The sequence below is a fragment of the Melospiza melodia genome, chromosome 8 (genome assembly GCF_035770615.1).
Source record: "Melospiza melodia melodia isolate bMelMel2 chromosome 8, bMelMel2.pri, whole genome shotgun sequence".
Lineage (NCBI taxonomy): Eukaryota > Metazoa > Chordata > Aves > Passeriformes > Passerellidae > Melospiza > Melospiza melodia.
Window position 1 is genome coordinate 38,246,998 of NC_086201.1, and position 23,773 is coordinate 38,270,770.

Here is a 23,773-nt window from a genome sequence, read left to right on the forward strand (position 1 = left end):
GGGCCCTGCCTAATGTTCAAAACATCCAAATAGCAAATCCCATCCTCCTTTTCTCAGCTTCATTCCAGAACTGACCACAGCAGCTCCCCAGGGATTTCCAGCAACCACAGCTTTTGGGAAAAAAGTCAAATTACAAAAGTCAAATTACAGGGATGACAACCTTTGTGTAAGAGCAGCACAGCCCTGAGCTGGATGGAGTTGTGCAAAGTTGTGGGCAGATGCTGGGGAGTAGCAAACCACAAACATCTTCCACCTAATGATTTTTACCTTTTTCATTGGTATTGTGCAAATTAACACCAAATCTGAGGAGCCCACCCAAGGCAGCCATACGTGGTAGCAACTCCTGTGGGGGAAGCCCTTGGAAATGCAGGCTGTGGAGAGGAGACAAAATATTTTCTCTGCCCTTGGAAAGATTTTTTCTGTTCCCATGGGGTGTCTCAGTACTGAATTTCTCCCTAGGAAGAGAGCTGGGTTAAGACTCTTCCCCAAAGAGATGGAGACTTGTGCAGTAAGAATTGCTTGGGGAGATCAGCTGGAAGTTTGTAAAGTCCTTGTGAGAATTCCATGCTGCTTTGTCCCATTTGAGGTGGCTGTGCAGCCTCTGAGAAGTTCTAAAATGCAAATTAATAGATTTAGCCTAAAATGGTTGGGTTTGGAAGGGAGCTCAAAGCCCATCCAGTGCCACCCCTGCCCTGGCAGGGACACCTCCCACTGTCCCAGCTGCTCCCAGCCCCAGCCTGGCCTTGGGCACTGCCAGGGATCCGGGGGCAGCCACAGCTGCTCTGGGCACCTGTGCCAGGGCCTGCCCACCCTCACAGGGAGGAATTCCTTCCCAATATCCCAATTTCCCTCTGTTTTAAGCATTCCCCCATATCCTGTCCAGTTTCCTGCCAAGCCTGTGGGTGCTGTGGGTGCTCTCCTGGGTAGGAGCTTCTGCCAAGCTCAGAGTTGCAGTGAGCCCTCCATGCTCAGCTTGTCCTCCTCAGACTGAAGGACCCAGCAGGTCTGTGGTCTCCAGTTCAGCCAAGGCGAGGGACTGGGAGTCTCCTGCTCCGTCAGTGCAGGGCGATGTGGAAGCTCAGGCACAAAGGGAGATGGTCACAAAGGTCTTTTCCAGCCTAAATCCTTCCCCTGTCTTTGCATGATCCTTCAGGTTTATAGAGAAATAATCATCACAGGTGGCTGAGCACTTTGTGGGGGAAGTGAGCACAGGGAATCTCTCCAAGCAGGATTTTTCCAGTGAGGAATCCCCACTCTCACAGGAGATGCTACACCACAAGCAGGGTGGTGCTGAACAATTAACAAGGATGACATGCTGAACAATTAACACCCAGCTCTGGCAGGTTGGCTCCTGCTCATTTTCACAAGTGTGCAAAGTCACAAAGAACTCGTTTTTATGTTAGATATACACTAATTTGGGGTTTGTGTGTGGTTTGGGCCTCAGTTTTTATTTACCTGTGGCATTCACATTCTCTGATAAAATCCCTTTGCTCAGGATTTTTCTCCCGGGAACCTCAGAGCCTCAGAGAAAAGGAAAACAATTCTGATCCCATTTGCTTCTCCTGTGCTGTGCTCATGTGCAATGTGTTTGGGGATTGTTCACCCACAGGTGATTGTTCCATTGGGTTCTGCTGTGAGTTGTTTTGGCTCTTTGGGCAGTCAGGGCCAAGCTGTGTCAGACTCTGGAGAGAGTCACAAGCTTTCATTATTATATTTTTATTATTTATTATTATATATTATTTATATTTATTATTTTTTATTATTATTAGCATTCAGTAAGTATCTTTTCTCTATTCTTTGGTACAGTTAGTATAGTATTCTTTAATATAATATAGTATTATAAACTAATAAATTAGCCTTCCTGCCTTTGTCAGGGCATTCCCTGCAAATCCAATATTTACCTTGTGTGAAGTTTCCTTCTGCAGTGGGGCGGATGATGTGGATTAAAGGTGACCAAAATGGGAGGTGGTAACAATAATTCTGATTTCTGTTCAGTAGTTCACATTTCAGGGTAAGTCAGAGCTGGAATAACAAAGTGACACTGATGCCTAGCCTGGGCATTGGGAAAATCAAATTCTTCATCACTTGGATCTACAAAAGAATCTCCAGGAAATGAGAGCTGGAAGAATTCCATAAATATTGGTGCTCAGTCTTGGCTTGCTTTCTGTAAGACACCTTGGCAGGAGTTCCCTGGATTCTCCCCCCAAATTCTGCTTCCTCTTCAGCCTTTTTTCTTCATCTCCTTCAAGTGCATTGAGAGGGCTTCAGTGAAGGTGCATGTTGTGTTCCAGAACTGTTCTCGGGCTGGGTGACCCTTTCAGCCAGAGCCATTCCATGCCAGGAGGGCTCTCCAAACCCAGGTGGTTTTTGTAGCATTCACATTCTCATAAAAAATTCCTTCGCCCAGAATTTTTCTCCCGAAAAGCTAAAAAGCCTCAAAAAAAAAAAATTCTTATCTCATTTACTTCTCCCGTTTTATTCATGAAAAATGTATTTTAAAATGGTGTACCCACAAGTAATTATTTCATTAAATTCTAATGTGAGTTGTTTTAACTCTTTAACCGATCAAAACCAAACTGTGCCAAGACTCTAAGAAGAGTCGCGAGTTTTCATGATTAACTTTTTAACATTAAATAAATATCCTTTCTGTAATCTTTGATATAATATTCTTTAATACAGTATAATGTAATGTAATATGATATAATATGATATAATATAATATGATATAATATAATATAACATAATATAACATAATATAATATAATATAATATAATATAATATAATATAATATAATATAATATAATATAATATAATATAATATAATATAATATAATATAATATAATATAATATAATATAATATAATATCATAAATTAACCTTCTAAAAACATAAAATCAAACCCATCATTCCTGCCTTGTTGGAACATTCCCCACAAATCCAGCGGGTTTTGGTGTCCCATCCAGCAGGGTTGGCTGTCACGGGTGCCACTGCTGCCGTCTGTGGTGTCCCTGGGTGTCCCCTTTGATCCCGGGGTGCCCCGAGGTGCAGAGCTGGCAGGGGCAGCTCCCCCACCGTGTCTGGTTTCCAGTGCCACCCCAGTGCTGGTGTCACCTGAGCTCCCGTGATCCTGGTGACAAGCATGACACTGACCCCAGGATCAAGGCAACTGGGGAGAAATGTGAATATCCTTGAGATTCCAGAGGGTCCAGTGTCTTACAGGGTAGTGGTGGGAGTCACCATCCCTGGAAGTGCTCAAAAAATGAATATTTGTGGCACTTTGCTATTGGGCTTTGTGACATTTGGTCAAGACTTGATAATCTTGGAAGTCTTTTCCAACCCTTGTGATTCTGTGAAATCTAGCTGAGTAGCCAAAAAAAAAAAAAAAAAAAAAAAAAAAAAAAAAAAAAGTAGTAATTTAGTACAACAAAAAAAAGTATAATAGAAGTTAATATTTAGGATGGAGGCTCAGATGTAATGGCACAAACTGCTCTGTTGGAAATTAAAAATAAGCCAAGGTGCACTGTACACTCCTGGACAGCTGTGTTAATTAATGCCTGATGATTGCATGTTACTCCAGTCATATTTCCAGTTGTAAAATACATGGGAAAAGCAATGGAATGGAGTCAGAAGCTCTGCTTGCTCACAGCTTCACTCACCTGGAGTAAATTTTTTTAATATATTTAAATTATTTTTATATATTTAAATTAATACAGATTCCTCTCAATAAAAAGATTAAAATGCATTTAAGACAGGTTTTCAATAAGCACTTTTTGGGGAGGAGGTGTTTTACATTTGAATTACTAGAGTGGGGCAGCTGGGCTTTACAGAAAACTGTCATGCAGCATTAAAAGTGAAAGGAAAAAAAATCAGTTATGATCTTGACAAATCCCATTTTGTCAGGGAAATATTGTCATTTCCTCTGCAGGAAAACCTCTTATGCTCGTTTTGTGGGTTGGTTTGGTTTTTTTTTAAGTCCAGATGTGTCCAAAAAAGCAGTGAAATTCCCTTAATTCCATAATAGCTCAGCTGGCCTGGTGAAGTCACCCCAAAGTGGAGGAGCTTCCCGTGGGAATGGGAGGCTGGAATGCTCCAGAGCTGGAGCTGGGGCTCTGCTGATCACAGCCAAGCCATCCCAGCCCTGCCACATAGCAGCAGTCAGAGTCATTAAATAATTATACCTTTGATTAGCTGCTTTAACTGTTCATTGCCTTTGAAATATGATAGTATAATTTAAAGCTTTTATTAAAAGACGATTTTTCGAGGTGGTTGAAAAGGATTTTTTTTTGTGTGTGTGTGTGTGTGTGTAGAAAAGAGCCATAATTTTCTGCTTCAGATAATGAAAAACTGAGAAAAATGTTTCCAATTACCATTTCCTTTTTGTCAATTGGAACCCTGTATGTTTATAGTGCATTGGAAAGGCACTGAAATCATTTAGTGGCTCCTTTACCTACTGCAGAAGTTTGGGTGGAGAAATATTGCAAGAGGAGGGGGAAAAAAAAGAACTGAAAACATTTTTTAGAAATGTTTAATTAAAGTAACTTTTCCCCCTGTCACCAGCAGAAGTATGAATGTGTTTTCATTTTTTTCCCCCTTCATTTGAAATGTTCAAAGCTGAGGAGAAGGCAAACGTAATTAACTATTCATGTGATTTGAAGTATTGCTTTTAGAGTGTTTGGTGGGTTTGAAATAGAGCTTGGGGAAGGATTTCAGTGGCAGAGGAAAGAGTTGGGGTTTTTTGTATCACACAGTTTGAGTTGTATTTGGGGAAATTTCTGTAACTCAGCACTTTTATTAATTTACTTCACACCAGATTATTTTTTCTGGGTGTTCTGGAGCCTGGGCATAGTAAGAACTGTTGCCATATGAAAATATCTTCTGTCTCCCCTTTTTTTTTTTTGTCTTTTGGGATGTGCATCCTGATAATCCCTCCTGCTCCAAACAGAAACGATGGGAAACTTCAGAGTCACCTTCAGGTGTTTAGAGATGGTTCATTGTGGAAATCTGATTGAATAAATAGAAAAATAGGGAATTTTATAAGTATAAAAATATTTACCTAATATAATAATATTTAAAATTATACTTATAATAATATTTATGATGATATTTATGATAATATTTATGATAATATTTATTATAATATTTATAAAATATTTATAATGATGTTTATAATAATATTTTAAAATAGGGGTTGGAACCAGATCTTTAGGGGTCTTCAAGGTCCCATCCAACCCAAAGCATTTCATGAGTCTGTGTTTTCTATAACATCCATGCACTTTGTGGCCTTTTTTCATTTTAAAATGTAGTGTTGGACAGATCTTGAGGGGCAATATATCCAATTCATTTTACTTAGACATTCATATTTATGTACACATCTAGATTAGATAGGTCTGGGGTTTGTTTTGGTGGTTTTGTAACCCTTTTTTGAGGAATTTTTGTCATTCTGCTTTCACATAGGATAAGACAATGTCGAGCCCCTTCACAGTCACAGAGACAGATTTGCATGCAAATTTGCATCTGAGAATTTGCAGATTTGCAAATTGGGATGATCCGAGAATGTCCTGAGCTGCCTCTCGGTGAGGTCATTCCAGTCCTCTGGCCACACAGGGGGGTCTGCTTGGACAAGCTGCTCCCCCAGAAGAGAGGAGACTCCCCAGCCTGCCCTGATGGAACCACGTGTGGGGCAGGAAAGCTCCAGGAGGAGCAGGGGAGGGATGCAGTTCATCCCGAAATATCCAGCTTTGCCTCCATCCTCCTCTCAGAGCTCCGTTTTGCTGGGCAGGTGTTACCTGGAGCAGCTGCCCTGTGCTGTGGGATTTCCCTCATTGCCATTCCCCAGTGTGGAATTGCAGTGCTGGGGTGCCTGGCTGGTTTTGTTCCTGGCACTGGGCACTGGGAGGATGCTGTGGGAAGCAGCTGACACTGCAGCCCCCTTCCCCCAGCCCGGCTGCAGAGATCCTATTATTTCTGATAATTGATGCTGAGGGCTGTGGCGTGCCTCATTTAATCAGCCCTGCTCAGCACACTCCAGGGATGTAATCCATGGAATTCCTCCTCCACCATGGCTGCCCAGGCTCGGACACAGCAGCCACAGCAGCTTTGCATCAGCTGGCTGGGGACTGTTTGTCTGGTCTGTCACAGCCACACCAGAGGTGACATTAGCACATCTGGAATGCCTGGCTGCAGCACTGGTACCTGTGCATGTGAGCACTCTGCCAGGAGTAAAAGTGTGTTTCTGCTTATCAAAATGGGAAAAGAGCTGAATTGGAGCAGGTTGGAAAGGGTTAATGCGGGGTTTTGTTGACTGTAGTATCCTGAGCAACCTTAGAGAACTTCCCAGATGTGTCCTCAGATCACACCTGGGTTTAAATTTAAACCCTTCCTACAAACCCCTCCTGCTTTTGGGAACAATGGCAGGTGATGGTGGTGGGAAGGAGGAATTGTGGGAATCCTTAAAATCAGAGGGTTTTAGGAAACCTACAAAAGGCAGGCCTCAGAGACAGCAGAAGTGTGATTAGAGTTAAGCAGTAGCCTTAAATTTGGCAGCAGAAAAATTATGTAAAAATTAGAAAGGTAAGGACAAAGAGAACAATGATCTGTGTATTAATGCTTGGCTAGAATACCTCCCTAAGCTACAGAAAAGTTTATCTACCAAGATATTAGGAAGTTCTAAGCTTAATAATGGAGCTCTGTGCATTGTATTTTAATGCTTACAAGCAGGTATTGTATTCAAAATAAGCAATATTGTTTGACTGAAGGAACCTGTGCTTACAGTGGTTGGATAGAACTCCTGTCAATGTGCTTTTGCTTTGTGTGATTGGTCAAAAACTTTTAAAGTAAATTGTAACATGCAGTTCTTTGTCTGCTGGTGGGGATGTGAGCTGCTGGCATCTTCCCATTGCCATAACCATGGAATGAGGCTGATGCTGGAAGATAAACAGCTCAAGGCACATTCCTAGCAGTCCCATCCCATTTGTGGTTTGTACAGAGATCCCAGGCAGTGATATTGGAGCAGGTTGGAAAGGGTTAACGCAGGGTTTTGTTGGCTGTAGCATCATGAGCATTCTTAGAGAACTTCCCAGGTAACAAACAGATGTGTCCTCAGATCACACCTGGGTTTAAACCCTTGCCACAAACCTCTCCTGCTTTCGGGAGCAATACCAGGTGATGGTGGTGGCAGTGACACATTTAGTGCAAACCTGAGTAATCAAAACTGGGCAGGACAATCAGGTGCATCAGCAGAGGATAAACAGCAGCCCCATTACAGAAGGCAAACACAGAAATTCTGGCTGCTCACAGCTGTAAAGTTATGTCCTGAGGAAATACAGAGAGGTGGCAGTTGGGAGTGATTAAGTTTAATTGATTCCCAGTTCCTCCATATCTTTACAAAAAGCTGTCCTGGACCTTGGTTTCCTCCTTCCTGTTCCAACAAAGCTCTTCTCACCCCGATGTGCAGGTGTAAAAGCTTTTCTACACCCACGGGGGTAGTTCAGCTCCCGGGGAGCACTCAAGCACCAGCCAAGGGCTGCTCTGTGTCCCCACATCGTGCTGGGTGTCCTGCAGCTGCTGCCACCCCGCTGCTCAGGGACAGGGACAGCTCCTGCTCTGAAGGGTGCCCAGGGCAGTGCTGCAGGCACCGTGCCTGCAGGGCTCAGGGTGGGGTACATGGGGCACGCTGGGAGTGGCTCAGTGCCCATGCAGGTGTGGGTTCAGGTGCTGGCCTTGGTCTGCACGGGGCAGCCACAGCTCCCCTGCATCCTCAGTATCCAGGGCCAGTGCTGCTTCTCACTCAGGAAAAGTCAGATTAAATGCTGGGAGGTTGTTAACTTCATTCCAGATGTTTGAGGTTTGAGAAGGTTTGCCTAGTTGGTTTTTTTTTCCTGCAATCTTTAGTTAGAAACACTTCTTGGTGGCATTTTTGGAGGAACACACTTCCAGAAATTACTTCAAAAATCAGTCTGCCTTAAAGCCTTTTTTTCATTTTTAATTTGAGTTTTTCTGTTAGATAATGGAGTATTTGTTACAGCATTTTATTGATAACCAGTCGGAGTTTCTTTGATTAAGCATAAATATATATATATATATATATACATATTAGATAGATAGATAGATAGATAGATAGATAGATAGATAGATAGATAGATAGATAGATAGATAGATAGATAGATAGATATGAGGTAGATGGATAGATATATCATATATTGGTTTCCAACCCAAATCATATATATATATGAAATATATATTTCAATTATGAAATATATCCAAATCTATATTTTATATCATATATATATAGAAAATATCTATTTTCTACATATATATAATATAGGAAATTGTTTGGATAATAGATAGATATATAGATATATATAGAGAGAGATAGATAGCTATATATAGTATGGTTTATATAGATATAGGGATAGATAGATATAATATTTTTAGATATATTTATATGTAAAATATACTGGTTTCCAACCCCAACCCCAATCATATATATATATATTATATAGAAAATAGATTTGCATTATATATATATATATATATATATATATATATTTATTTATATATATATATATATATATATATATATGGACTATATAGATATAGGGATATAGATATAGCTATAGATATATGAGATAGATATATCATATATTGGTTTCTAGCCCCAATCATATATATATTAAATATATATATATATATTTAAACCATATATATATATGAAATATATCCAAATCTATATTCTATGTCATATATATAGAAAATATATATTTTCTGTATATATGATATAAAAATGATTTGGATAATAGGTAGATATATAGATATATACCTATATAGATATATAGCTGTATGTAATATGGTTTCTATAGATATAATATTTTTAGATATATTTATATATAAAATATACTGGTTTCCAACCCCAATCCCAATAATATATATATGAAATATATATATTTCAATCATATATATGAAATATATCCAAATCTATATTCTATATCATATATATAGAAAATACATATTCTCTATGTATTATATAGAAAATTATTTGGATAATAGATAGATAGATATATAGATATATGTCTAGATAGATATATAGATATATATAATATGGATTATATAGATATAGGGATACATAGGTATAGATAGATATAGATATAATATTTATATATATATAAAATATACTGGTTTCCAACTTTAGCCTCAATCATATATATTATATAAAAATAGATTTGGCTAATAGACATAGATATGTATATATATTGTATATATATATATAGATTATATGGATGATATAGATATAGAGATAGGTATAGATATAGATAGATAGATAGATAGATAGATAGATAGATAGATAGATAGAGAGAGAGAGAGAGAGAGAGAGAGAGAGAGAGAGAGAGATGTAGATGTAGATAAAATATAGATTACATAGATAGAGGGATAGATGCAGATATAAATATAGATTAGAGATACTGATATAGATAGACATAGACATAGACATAGACAGACAGACAGACAGACAGATAGATAGATAGATAGATAGATAGATAGATAGATAGATAGATAGATAGATAGATAGATAGATAGAGATAAAATATAGATTCTGTAGATACAGGGATAGATATAGATGATATAGATATCTCTGGAGCTGGCAGCAGAGCTTTTGTTGGCTTTCCTTTGGGGCCCAGGAAGTGAAGGCAGAGCAGACAAGCTGAATATCCTGGGAGATGATTGAAAGACCAAGCAGGCAGCTAATGAGCTGCAGGGCCTGTTGCAGCCTGGCTGTGGCTAACAGCAGTGTGTCATTCCAGAGGCAGGCAGGCTGGGATGGCTCTGCTCTCCTGGCACATCAATCACCCTGCAGAGCCTTTGCTTGGCAGTGTCCAAAGCACCACTGAATCCTTAAAGGCACCTGGAGGAAGCAGGCAGGAGCCCAGTGGATGCCAAAGGATGCATGTGGATGTGTCAGCACCTCAGCATCTCGGTGGGAAAAGTCCATTTGTTGAAAGGGAAGGGAAAGGCTGACACTTAACACATTAAAATGGATTATTTCATCAATAGGTTAATAGAAAAGCAGACTGCAGGATCACTCCTGCACACAAAACGTGCCATTAAAGTGTGAAAAATGGGAAAGGCTCTGGGAAAGGGTCTCTGTGCACTGGAGACCATCTTCCCTTTCAGAGGGGTGCCAAGCCTCGATTTTGCCTATTTATATGTAAATGTTTCAGAGGAAAAAACAAGTTTTCTGCAGGGCAATTGTGCCTCTCTAGTGCACAGACTTCTTTAAACAGGTCTTTAAACGAAAGGGTTTTTTCCAGCTTGAAGGATGCACCCAATGGAAGCACTTTTAGATTTGGTGATGTCACTGAGAATGTGTCCTCCTCTTCAGCATGGAGGATTGAAACCTGCAGATGGCTTTATTCAAATCATACCTGGCTTAACATTAAGGGGGTTCAGGCAGTGCTCTTCCAGCTTTAATTCTTCAGCTGCAAATGGAGCTTTCTGTTAAAGCCTGGGATGACTTTGTGTCCTGTTCCTTCTCCCTGTCAGCAGCTGTTTGGTCTGAGCTCCCTGGGGCACTACAGAAATTCCCCCATAAATATTAAAGGAATTTTTTTAAATTATTGTATCCTGGAACTGGCTGTGCTGTGGGGTGTGGATGACATCCTAAAGGGTGAGGGACATCTGTGGTGGGAGGGAGAAGGGTCTGAGGTCCCTTAGGAGACTTCTTGAGTCCAACCACCAGCTCATCGCTGCTAAACCCTCTCCCACATCCAAATGCCATTTACACACTTCCAGACAGGGCAATTCCAGCACTTTCCTGTTCTTCCAGTGCCTCTCAGGTGTCCTGGTGTTCTCAGATGTTTCATCTGGTTCCTGTGTGAGGAAACCCTGCCTAACTTCAAGATTCTAAAGAGGGTGACAATGTGCTGTCCCCTAATGAGCCTGGCAGCAGGGTCCTTTTGAGGCAGATTTTCTACTCATTGGGAAGCAGCAGCTCAGAGGATCTCAAAGTTTGGGTCAATTCTAATAAAACAAGGGTGCTGCTATTCTATGTAAAAAATAGGCTTTTTCCCCCCTCCTTTCCAAATAAACACTTTGATTTTGCAGTGGGGGAGGAATTTTGGAGCAGCCTAGGATAGTGGAAAGTATTCCTGCCCATGGCAGGGGGTGGAACAGGATGGGCTTTGAGGTCCCTTCCAACCCAAACCATTCTGGGATTTATTTTATGGTTCTGCTTCCTCTGAGCTCAGTGCTACAAAGGACATTTGCTGGGATGAGGGTTTAAGGTCATTACATCATCACCTCTGTTTCCAAAGGTGGTGATGTAAAAAGGAGGTCTAAGGGTGAACTCCAGGCACCAAGTGATCCCCACAGGCTTTTGGAGGAAAAGGAGCTCTTGTCTGGCTGTGTTTTGTCATGAAGTAAATCACATTTTACAGTAGCTGTTTTGTCCAGTCCTGTATCTTCTGCACAAATACTTCCTGCCTTTTTCTTTTTTTTTGCCTTTTTTTTCTTTTTTTTTTTTTTTTTTTTTTTTTTGACTTCTACTGGTCTGTTTTTGTCTATTCCAATAGCAGATCCATTTAATCTTGTCAAATCGTGTCATGTTGTGGTGAGTGAAAGAAGAATCACTCTGAATATGAGGTTTTCCACACTGGCCATAGATTGCAGGGGCTGAGTGGTCCTTGTGTGCATTTTCTGTCTGTAGCTTTTCACGTGTGAACAGGCTCGTGCTTGGATTTTACTTCACATGCTTTTTGATGTTTCTTTTCTCCCCTTTTTCATTGAGAAAAAAAAACCAAAAAAAATTTTTTTTCTTCCTTCCCCTTCTTTTTTTCTTTATTTTTATTCTCTTTTTTATTATTTTTTTTTTCTCTCTTCCCCTCCTGCTCTCTGGACGCAGCCAAACGCAAAGCTTGGAAACTAAACCGTGTTGGTAGCCTGCGAAATATTTACAGCAGCAGCAGCACCAACACCGAAGGTAACAACCCCACCCGTCCCAGCCAAACACCTCCTCTCTCCCCCCCTTTTTTTAACCCACCTCTGCAGAATTTCACCCTCCCTGCCCCTCTCCCTGTGCCCCTGGAGATGAGATTTGCCCCAAGCATGCGTGTTTGTTTCCACCCCGTGTTTGCAGAGTCATTCCACTTGGTCTTTTCTTCATCTTTCTCTTCGTGCCTTTTGTTTTGCCATTCATGTTCCTTTCAGCTTACTTAAATTTTGACCTTTCCCTCTAGTCGTGGAGTGGTGATGTTTAAATTACTTCAGGAACCCATTTTCTCCTTTTATTTATTTTTTTTAAGAGATACATATATATATATATTTTCCCTTTCTCCATGTGGGCACTCAATGTAATATTTCCCAAGTTATTACGGTTTTTAAAAGTGTTAGTATCAGGTGTAATGATCTGTAGCCAAATACAATAGTGTGCCATGACATTTAAGTAACAATCTTAATTTGTTTTGTGCAAGCCTTCTCCATAATGCTCTTTGCAGCTCTAATCCAGAGGCGAGACAGTGCCGGGTCATTTGCATGTGCTACTCTTGCTTGTAAATTCTGGATATTGTTGTATTTCTAAAGGTCACCCAGTGCCAAAGTTCACAAATTGACTTACATTGCTGTTTTTTTTCCCCCACCCAAGGCACCAGTCATGCCTTCTGTATAATAGCACAAGGAATTTTATGTATTTATTTCCCCCCCTCCCCTCTCCACCTTCAAACAACACGATTACAAACTTCCTTTTTTTTTTAATATATATATATATTTTTTTATTATTATTATTACAAATGTCAAAGGTCAGAACGACTCACAAGCCAAGCAAGGCGGAGGGGAGGGGGAGGAAAAAACCCCACCAGCAGCATCTCCAGCAGCATGGAAGAGGGATGGTGGAAGGAACAGGGAATGCAAAATAGGTCACAACTCAGTAATCTCGCTATAAGGGAGGGGGATTTTTTTTTTCTCTTCACTTAAGTGCGAACCAAATGGGTCAAGTAATCGCCAGCTCATGCCCTAACACTAATTGACTTATTTTGGAATGATTAGAACTGTAATATTTTTCTTAATGTCACTGTTTTCTGGGCTGTTGATTTTAGTGATTGCCAAGCGGTGGCATTAAATCTCTTGTAAATTTTAAATTGCATGCTATTTCTGTAAACAAGTCCCTCTGTTCACATCCTGATCATTAACCTTTGGTGATTTATATCACCAGCCTCTTTTTGCACAATTACAGCCCAGGCTGCTGCTGGGGGCCTGGCTCTCCCTGCCAAAGTGTGCACAGGAAACAAAAGTGGGGTTTTATTCCAGCTTGTTAAGGCAGCTTTTTTTTTTTAACTATAATTTTATTTCATTTCTCAGCCCAAGTGTAAAATTATTGCCTTTCAGAGCTGCTAAACTGGCTGGTTTGATCCTTTCATTGTCTTTTCAAATAAATATGAAAAGACAGAGAGTGGCTGTCAGATATTCATAAGTCTTGGGGTTGTCTTTTTTCCACAAAGACACTTTAATAATTTTCAATTTTCTATTTGCTGTTTATACCTCCCAGCCCTATTTTTCCTCTGATCAGGTGTGTTTGTTGCTACAGGTTTAGTGCTTGAGAAGCTTGTGAGTTTTTATTTACCTGTTCTTAAACTGCAGCAGAGGAACAAATATCTGGAATTCCCTTGTGTTTTACAGATCAAGGTTTTGTAGGGCCTGTCTGATTTGAGGATATTTTATCTTACTGATCAAACTAAATAATGAAGGCACCTTGGTATGGAAACACAGTTCTGCTGGCCATGGCCGAGCAAGTTTTGAGACACAGCATCAAAATGAAATTCTAAAATTGGGCAAATGTATCATTTTTTGGATGTTTTATCCCCCCCCCCAAAAGCTGGAGGTTCAATGTTCTTAGCTGTGAGCTGGTACTGTGTGAGAGCTGGAATGGTGAGACATGCAAATGTGGAGTTAATGAGCATTGTAAGTATTAAAAACCACATGTTTGGATAATTATGCCTTCAAAAATAGAACGATGATGGGAAATGACAGTCCAGAATAACAAATCTGCTTTGCTCCTTGGCACACGCTTGCTCAGTTCCACTCACACCTATCCACACACCAAAAAAAAAATTCCCTCAGCTTCAGCCTTGGTTTGGAAAGCTCTCCAATCATTTTTAGCTCCCTGCTGGTGTTTTTAGGTGCCCTGCCAGGTGGGCAGAGCTCAGCTGGAGCTGGGGGAAGCTGCAGCCCAGGTGCTGCTCTGGGTAGCTGATGGTGATTTTTGTGCTACCTAAAGGCCAGACAGAATTAAGGGAATAAAAACCAGTTTTATTTCTTAAAGGGCCTTCAGGAGCTACACCCAAAAAATGGACAAAGGTTTTCATACTTTTATAAGTTTGGGCCATTTGCATATTGGGGGTTAATCTCTCAATTACAGCTGCAAGTAATGAAATCATTTACCCCAAGTTTGTTTTCCCAGCTCACTTTTGTTTCCATCTCTCAGGGTGTCCTTGATTCCCAGGCCTGGAGAGGAATTGTGTCTGACCAAAATGGGAAAGCAATAGAGAACACTTTATATGGAGTTCAGAGTTATACACTAAAGAGTTGCAGGATTACAAATACAGGAAAAATAGAAAAGCTGAAATCCTAAGGCCTCAATAATCCCCTGCATGGGGGGACTCTGTGCTTGGGCTTCCCCATCAGAGGGGCTGCTCTCTCCTGGCTGTTTCACAGCAAAAATAAGGTTAGGGTGGGATTTTCCCCAGCTGTGGGATCCCAGCTGAAGGACTCGGCCTTCTGAGGGTGTTACGGAATCACCGAGGCTGGAAAAGCCCTCCCAGCCCATCGAGCCCAGCTGGGCCTGATGCCCACCCTGTCCCCAGCCCAGAGCACTGAGGGCCACCTCCAGGTGTTCCTTGGACACCTCCAGGGATGGGCACTGCACTCCAGTCCCTGAGCACCCTTTCCATGCAGCAATTCCTGCTGCTGTCCACCCTGAGCCTGCCCTGGCCCAGCCTCGGCCATTCCCTCCCCTCCTGTCCCTGTTCCTGGAGCACAGCCCAGCCCCTGCCTTGCCCCAAAACTGCAGAGTTACCTCTTCCATCAGATCTCTCTCATTACAACAAGTCTCACTTTCATTCATGTTGGAGTTTGCCTGAACTGTTTAGCTGTCAGATTTTGAGTGCTTTTCCATAGGAAGTCAAATGAGAGAGTCCCACATGCTCCCTCTGTTGCAGGCAGCCAGGCTTGAGGCAATCCTTTGCTTCTTTAGGGGGAAAAATAGTCAGTATTATATAAATAGCAGTGAGTATATAATATTAAATACTAGTATAAAGTATGTAATAGTATATTATATAAGTAGCAGTGAGTATATAATGTTATATACTAGTATACAGTATATAATAGCATATTATATAAATAGCAGTGAGTATAATATTTATATAGTATATAAATAGCAGTGAGTATATAATATTATATACTAGTACACAGTATGTAATAGTATATTTTATAAATAGCAGTGAGTATAAATAGCAGTGAGTATATAATATCATATACTAGTATACAGCATATAATAGTATATTATATAAATAGCAGTGAGTGTATAATATTTATATAGTATGTAAATAGCAGTCAGTATATAATATATACTATTATACAGTATATAATAGCATATTATATAAATAGCAGTGAGTATATAATATTATATATTAGTATACAGTATGTAATAGCATATTATATAAATAGCAGAGAGTATATAATATTGTATACTAGTATACAGTGTGTAATAGCATATTATATAAATAGCAGTGAGTATATAATATTTATACAGTATATAAATAGCAGTGAGTATATAGTATTATATACTAGTATACACTATATAATACTATATAAATAGCAGTGAGTGTATAGCATTATATACTAGTATACAATATATAATAGTGTATTATATAAATAGCAGTGAGTATATAATATTTATATAGTATATAAATAACAGAGAGTATATAATATTTATATAGTATATAAATAGCAGTGAGTATATAATAGTATATAATAGTGTATTATATAAATAGCAGTGAGTATATAATATTTATATAGTATATAAATAGCAGTGAGTTCTAATTCAAACAAATCCCACTCTGGTTTTAAGGGTACCTTGCACCTGTTATCATGGGTGCATTATTATTATTATTATTATTAAAATACAGAATAATTTCTGTAGTATTTCTGTAGTATCATTAAAATACAGAATAATTTCTCCCGTACCAACAGGTTTCAGGCCAGGTTGGACAGGGCTTGAAGCATCCTGGGATAGTGGAATGTGTCCCATGACAGAGGGTGGAGCTGGATGAGCTTTATAGTCCCTTCCAGCTCAAACCATTCTGTTATTCTATGATTTTGCAGCACAGCAGGAAGGATTATCTTCGAGGAACTAAAAACCTGTACTCTGCATGGATAAAGATATTAAATCCTGATTTTCCCCCTCCTTACTGTTGCATGATTTTGGTTGGATTTGCTGGGCACTGGAGGGAAAACTTTTTTGTTTGGGTACTCATACTTGGCAGTCCCAGGCTACCTTTGGTTTTAAAGTCATGCTGTTGCTGCCATGCAGGAAGTTACATCTAAACTGGATTTTTGGTTTTTTTAGTTTTTCTGTCTAAGCTGAATTTTTAAAAATTTTTCAACTTGGGTTGTCCTGGCACCCAAATAAAACATCGAGCCCAAGAGGCAGAGGGCTTCAGTGCCTTCAGCCTTTCCCCACCACTCAGAGAAATGTGCTATAAACCAGAATAAAACTCTTCCAGTGGAACACAACCTTTACCAAGAGCTGTGGGCAAGCGACAGCAGAGCTGCCTTGTCCTGATGGGGTTGATTTTCAAAACTAATTAGATTCAGACACTGGGTTTGGAAAGAGGAGAGAAGTATTAGCATAGCCATGCCCAGTGGGACATGGCACAAATATTTCCTTAATTGAGGCTGCTAATAAACATACTTATCTGCCAAGTGAGGGGGGTGCTTCTCACTGAGTGGCAAAGGTGACTGACCCAACACACGTGGGACATAAATAACACAATTGTTGTAAACAAACTGTGCTTGTAAACAACTCCTGTTGCTTCCCAGGGCACCCCAGCAGCTCTTCCCTCTCCTCCTTTCGAAAGGATGAAGGGTTGTGGTGCTTGAGCAGAAGAGATTTTCAGGAGAGATGAAAAAGGAGCTGAAATAGGCCTGGGTGTTGCTCGAGGCAGGCTTGGCTGGGATTCAGGCTGCAACCTCAGCTCTTGAAGGTGCTTCAGGAGCATTTGAAACACCCCCTCGAGGGCTTCTGGTGCTGCACTTGACTTCTTCTTGCTGGGAAGTGTTTCCTGTGCGAGTGGCACCACCCTCCAGATGTGCATGATGAGCTGCTGTTAATTAGCAGCAGCACCAGCATACTCTGCTGTCAGACAGCTGTGCTGGGCAGAGATACAAATGCACAGCCTGGTGGGCCTGGAAGCCAGAAAATCCAGTCTTATTCTGGCAAAATACTCATAAATGCCTCTTAGATATACCTTCATATGTGTTTATTTAAAGGGCAGCTTTCAGGATGGGTGTGATTCCTGCACAGCAGAAAGGAGCCCTTGCCTTGCTGAAAGGTTGGACCAGGTGATCCTTGAGGTCCCTCCCAGCCTGATCTTGTAGGATTTTGGGACTTGGAATTGTGCCCCTCACTGGTGCAAGGTGTTATTCATGCAGTTCTTAGTAGTGAGAGTAAAATAGGAGGGGAGTGGGAATGGAGACCAAGTGATTTGTGCACATTATTCAGAGCCACTCCTGAGACACCAGGAGGTGTGAGTGCTCCTGGACATGTGTTTTCCCTGCATTCCACAGACTAAAAATGGAGCTCTCTGGAACAAGTTATGGACTAATTGTATCCTGTGGTAATTTTCAGTGTGGGTTTCTCAGCCTGATCCCAGTCCCACATCACAAACACGTGGCATGGGGAAGGCAGGGGGGCCATGCCCTGCACATTTGTTTTTCCTTCCACAGTCCATTGCTGCTGAGAAATTGTATCTCTCTGTTCTCTAGAAGTGGGTGGGCTGTGGCAGTGTCTGGTTTTTTGGCAGAGCAAAATAAATTGTGAACTTGGGTGTGAAAAGATGATGGTGAGAAGTGTCCCTGGAACCCCAGAATGATTTGATTTGGAAGGGACCTTAAAGCCCATCCCATTCCACCCCTGCCATGAGCAGGGACACCTCCCACCATCCCAGGCTGCTCCAAGCCCTGTCCAACCTGGCCTGGAACATCTCCAAGGATGGAGCAGCCACATCTGGGCACCCTAAAATTCACTGATTCCATGTGGGCTTCCACTAAAAGAAAAACTCCCTTGTGCTTTTCCCTCCATATCATCACAATCTCGCAGTTTTGGCTCATTTCCCATCCCAGCCACCTTTCTCTCTTCAAAAAAAAAAAAAGGCAAAACAAACAACAACAGCATTTTAGACATCTCCTGTTGATAATAACTTCCAAATGGAAGTCAGTGGCAGCTGGTTCTTCACACTTTAACCCTTCCTCTGCTGCCCTTCCAGGAAATAATTGATGACTGATTGGCCCATTAACCTTTTTTTCTTTAAAAAAAAAAAAAAGTTTGACAGCCTGGACTTGTGTAATGAGGAGGGATTCCTGGTGAAATCAGGCTGATGGCTGAGTTGCTTGCCCCTGAGGATGCAAAATTAGCCCCGTGGGACCTCGTCTGCATAGAAACTGGACACAATTAGTGTAATATCCGGTGTTATTAATGTAGTTTGGAGTAATTGGGCAGGTTGATTTCGACAGGTTGATGGTGCTAAAATACTATTATAGTGGACCTTTCCACGAATAACTGTTAAACATGGAAAACTGTTTAATAAAATTTTGTGATTGGGCTCACAGGGATTTAAATAGCACAAGCTATAATTTGGCTGAAGAGTAAAAAGTGAACAACTTCATCCTCCTGCCTGGATTTTCCTGTTCCTGTGTGCTGTGCTTGAGGACATACAGGAACAGGTTTGTTCCTTGTCTTCTAAAGGAATTGCCCCAGGGCTGATGTAGAGCAGGCACTGCTGCTTTGTTTCACAGTTGAGCTTGGGGGGGGAAAATAAAATACTGGTGTGATTAAGCAGAAAAAATTAAGGAGGATGCCTTCAACCAGCACAGCTTTTTGGGGAGTAAATCTGAAGCTTCAGTGGATATAGAATCATCGAATTATTAAGGTTAGAAAAGACCTACAAGATCATCAAGTGCAGCAGTTAATCCAGCGCTGCCATGTTCACCACTAATCCATGTCCCCAAGTGTCACATTTACAAATTTTTTAAAGACTCCAAACCTCCCTGGTCAGTTCCAATCCCTGAGCACCCTTTCCATGCAGAAATTCCTGCTGTGCCCACCCTGAGCCTGCCCTGGCCCAGCCTGAGGCCGTTCCCTCTGCTCCTGTCCCTGTCCACCCCGGCTGTGCCCTCCTGTCAGGAGCTGTGCAGAGCCACAAGGGCCCCCTGAGCCTCCTTTGCTCCAGGCTGAGCCCCTGCCCAGCTCCCTCAGCCCCTCCTGGGGCTCCAGACCCTTCCCAGCTCTGTTTTCTTCTCTGGACCTCAAAATGTCCTTCCAGCCCCACGTGAAAAGGTGCAGCAGCTCGCCTGGGCTTACTTCTCCTGGGCAAACCAGCTCCATGTGTGTGATCAGCATCATTAAAGAGGAGATCAGAGGAGTCAGTTGTGCTGCAGAGACCTAAAGTCTTGTGTTCTCTTCCTGTGTTGTGCACAGGGCTGAATGTGACTTCATTTTTTGTGGAGTAGTTCCTCTTGGATCTTCCTCAGGAAACCCTGAAAGCTCTGCTTGATAAACGAGGCTTTGGCCATGATTAATTCATGGCATTTTGGGTAACATCTCTACCTGTTTGTCTGGAACAGTGTGTTGCTAAAGTGGAACACTTGTAGCTGTGCATCATTCATCTTTGAGCCAGGTGAATGACATGGAGCTGTGCCAGGGGGGTTTAGGTTGGATTTTAGGAAAAGGCTCTTCCCCCAGAGGGTGCTGGCACTGCCCAGGCTCCCCAGGGAGTGGGCACAGCCCCAGGGCTGCCAGAGCTCCAGGAGGGTTTGGACACCACTCCCAGGGATGGACAGGGTGAGATTGTTGGGGGTCTGATCCTTCTGGATCCCTTCCAACTCTGGACATTCCATGATTTCTTTTCCCACTTACCCCATGCACCGTTTTCCAGTAATAAACTGGACCCTCAGGTACCTCCCTGCACCTGCAAATGACATTCAGCTCTGTGTTATCCCCACCTGGAGGTGCCAAGTCACCTCCTGCTGCCTTGGAGGCATCCTTACAGCATGACATGGAGCTTATCCAAGAAAAGCCCTTGTCCCCAGTTTGGGAACACAGCTGCCAGCAGTGCTGTCCTTAAATCTGCTGCTGGATTTGTCCCTGATCTTTGCATGTTTATGGATGATGAGGGAACACAGTAGTGCCGTGGCACTGAATATATAATCAGTCATTATCAGACAAAATGTTCTTTCTGAGGCTCGTTAGGGCTGATGTTCACCAGAATTTTGTGCTCTATTATTCTTTTCCTTTCATGCTTCGTGCCAGCCCACCCCAATTGCACTTTACTCTGTTTCAGATTCCTTGTTTTTTTTTTTAATTTGGCATTGGTGTCCCATGTGTAGGTGGGGTGTGTGTCCATTTATTTCAGTGCTGCTGGTATTTCCATGTGCTGCTCCTCTGGCCTGAATACTTGTCCTCCTCCTCCAGCAGCCCTAAGGATATTTCACTGACCCTCTCTCCTGGCTTCTCAGATCATTTTCTCATCTCCCATGTCAGATGTGGATGTTGAATAGGTTGAACTGATTTTAATCCTGTATTATAGCCCAGTAATTATTATTATTATCCCAGTATTTATGCTGTAGAGGAGAAAATGTCCACATCTGCTTTAATATATCTGTGCTTGTAAAAACTGCTTGAAAGAGGAGGGTAAATTGTTACATTTTCTGTATTGTCAGCTCTTTGTGGTCCATTCATCTTTTATTTTGTGGTACCCTTTGATTTTTACATTATGCAGCTTTTAGCACCTCAGGTTTAAATCTGATTGATGCTTGTTGGCCACTTTATGTTTGATTAAGGCACAGACTTGATTCCAAGCTCACAAACACAGGCACTGAGTATTTACCCAAACCACTGCTTTACCTGCACAGCATTTGGACAGAAAAGAGTGGATCCTGGTTGTTTCCTGGTGCACTGTGCAGGGCAGGGTCCAGACCTGCACTTACAGGATTTGCACAATCCCAGAACAGTTTGGATTGGAGGGGACCTTCAAAATTATCCAGTGCCACCCCTGCTATGGGCAGGGACACCTTCCACTGTCCCAGGTTGATCCAAACCCTCTCTAAGCTGGCCTTGGGCACTGCCAGGGATCCAGGGGCAGCCACAGCTGCTCTGGGCACCTGTGCCAGGGCCTGCCCACCCTCACAGGGGAGAATTTCTCCCCAGTATCTCATCCAAATCTACCCTCCTTCAGCTTAAAACCATTGAGTAACACAAGTTCTTACCAACCAAGATTCTTTTCACTGTCCTTAACTTAATCTTTTCTTCCTATTGCATTTTTTTTTTCCCAGAGCAAGAAGAGAACTTTGAGTTTATCATTGTCTCTCTCACGGGCCAGACTTGGCACTTTGAAGCAACCACCTACGAAGAGAGGGACGCGTGGGTCCAAGCCATAGAGAGCCAGATCCTGGCCAGTTTACAGTCCTGTGAGAGCAGCAAGAACAAGGTATGGGGCACAGAGCAGTGTTGACAGTAAGCCATGGGTCAGGGGAGCATTGGGATGACAGCAAATTCTGGATTTTAAGCCCTTACCCCTTGAGCTGTGTGTGCTCCCCCCACAGCTGAGCAGGGTCAGAGCTCTCTGAGGGAACAATGTGGCCTGGGAGGAGCAGCTTTCCCCCTTGGAGTGCTTTCCTCTGGTGACAGAAGGAATCTGCTCACCTTTCCTGTCGAAACAAATGTTTAAAATCTGAGAAGTCTTCAGCCAACCCTCATTTTGGGAGGACTTGTGTGTCTTGAGGGCAATTGTCTGTAAACACTTCAGAGGAGAGAGCAAGGTGCTGAGTGGTGATTGAGGGACAGAAATGGCCAATGATTGTTGATCATTTCAGTCCAGAACTGTAGATCCTTTAATATTACCCTCCTAACAGTTGTCTTTCATGATTTTATACTGCATGGGAGACTCATTTTTAAATGAATGCCTGCCTTCATTGCCCTGGTGTGACAGACTGGATCAAACACCAGTAATTACCATCATCATAACACAATTTACTTCCCATTTTGTGTTTAAAAATGTGTTTTTTCCAACATATATTCCTGAGATGGAGGAAAATCACAGCTTACATATTTCTTGCTTAGCATGGGTTCACACACTCTGAAATGAATGTGTTATTAAGAGCACAGAAGGGGAAGTTTGTACATTAACACCTACCTAAAAAGATGAATACAAAAGGATAGAGAGTGGCTGGGCAATGGCTCAGAGAGGTTTTTCTCACTGGGTTCCCAAAGCACTTCAGAAGAACTGGCTGGAACAGCAAAGAGCAGTTGGGTGGACAGGTTTAGCAGGTGTCTCATGGCAGTTGTGTCTCCAGGTGGACATCCACAAGTCCTACTTGATGTCTTGGTTTGGAAAGCCAGGTATCTGCTAAGGAAGGCAGGAGCCTCCCCTGAAATGGAAAATGTGAACCCCCTGCCTCCAAACTGTTACAGGTTTGAAATTAAGGGGCTCTCAGGCAAAGATATGGGAGCAGGGATAACAGTTCTTTATTAGGGAAGGAAAAAAAAGATCCTGTAGAAGGGTGGAGTTTTCCTCTCAAGATCCAGTGGTGGTGTAGATTGGTCTGGTCTTCCTCTGGGACTCCAGTGGGAAAGGTGCTGTGGTGTTCCAACTGTCAGATTATATCCAGGAAGGAATGCTTGGCTCCTCCCCCTGGGCGCAGCTTCTCCCAGTGGGATGATGTAATTTTATCAGTCATGCAGTGACACTCAATGGCCCACGAACACAAGATATTTCCCCGAGGGAGGACTGGTTTGTGGGAGAGATAAAGAAAACTGCCCAATGAAGAGAAGAGAACTGCCCCAGCTCTAACAGATACAGAATAGAATTCACACCCCCAGGCACATCTTGCATTTCCAGCCTAAGCCAGTTGGCTAGAGCCAATCTGCCTGTACATCAGGAGAGTCTCCCCCAGCAGAGGTCGTGGGCAGGTCATCATGGGGGGCATTTAAAGGGGAGCCACTGGCTGAAATCTGACCTTTGGATGATAAAAAGTTCCAGCCTCTTCTGCAAAGCGTCCCTTAGTCTTCATTAGCACAAGCACACACATCAATAAAAGAAATTGATCTTGTAAAATAATATTCTTGTCTCATTTATCTCAAGAAGCAAGCCTACAGTGTGGCTGCTGCTCTTGGGAAGAGCAGGGTTCATTCCCAAGCTCCATTTCCCTCTGTTAGAATCCAGGCTGGAGACCCCAAAAGTCTGGGAGGTGCCAAAGGAGCACTGTTCCTTGAGGGGCAAATCAAGACTTGAGGTTCCTTGACTGTATGAATTTTACCTTGGTCTGGGCTGTGGGGTTGGCTGCTCGTTCAGCTGACAGGGGTGTCGTGGGGGTTATTTTGGGTTCCTGCTGCTCACTGGTGTCTCTGGCTCCCCGCAGTCGCGCCTGACCAGCCAGAACGAGGCCATGGCCCTGCAGTCCATCAGGAACATCAGAGGCAACTCCCACTGCGTGGACTGCGAGGCACAGAGTGAG

At 42.2% G+C, this 23,773-nt stretch overlaps 1 protein-coding gene across 10 annotated transcripts in view; it reads left to right on the forward strand.

Moving 5' to 3' along the window:
- Nucleotides 1-23,773, forward strand: part of AGAP1 (ArfGAP with GTPase domain, ankyrin repeat and PH domain 1) — a 329,181-nt gene that overhangs the window by 258,562 nt on the left and 46,846 nt on the right. For 6 of the 10 annotated variants that reach the window (XM_063162741.1, XM_063162742.1, XM_063162745.1 and 3 more), the window contains 3 exons: nucleotides 11,895-11,972; nucleotides 21,593-21,747; nucleotides 23,678-23,768. In XM_063162741.1, coding sequence (XP_063018811.1) covers nucleotides 11,895-11,972; nucleotides 21,593-21,747; nucleotides 23,678-23,768 — 324 coding nt within the window. The remainder of the gene's footprint in view (nucleotides 1-11,894; nucleotides 11,973-21,592; nucleotides 21,748-23,677; nucleotides 23,769-23,773) is intronic. The other 4 variants (XM_063162746.1, XM_063162743.1, XM_063162740.1 and 1 more) reach the window with 1 other exon arrangement.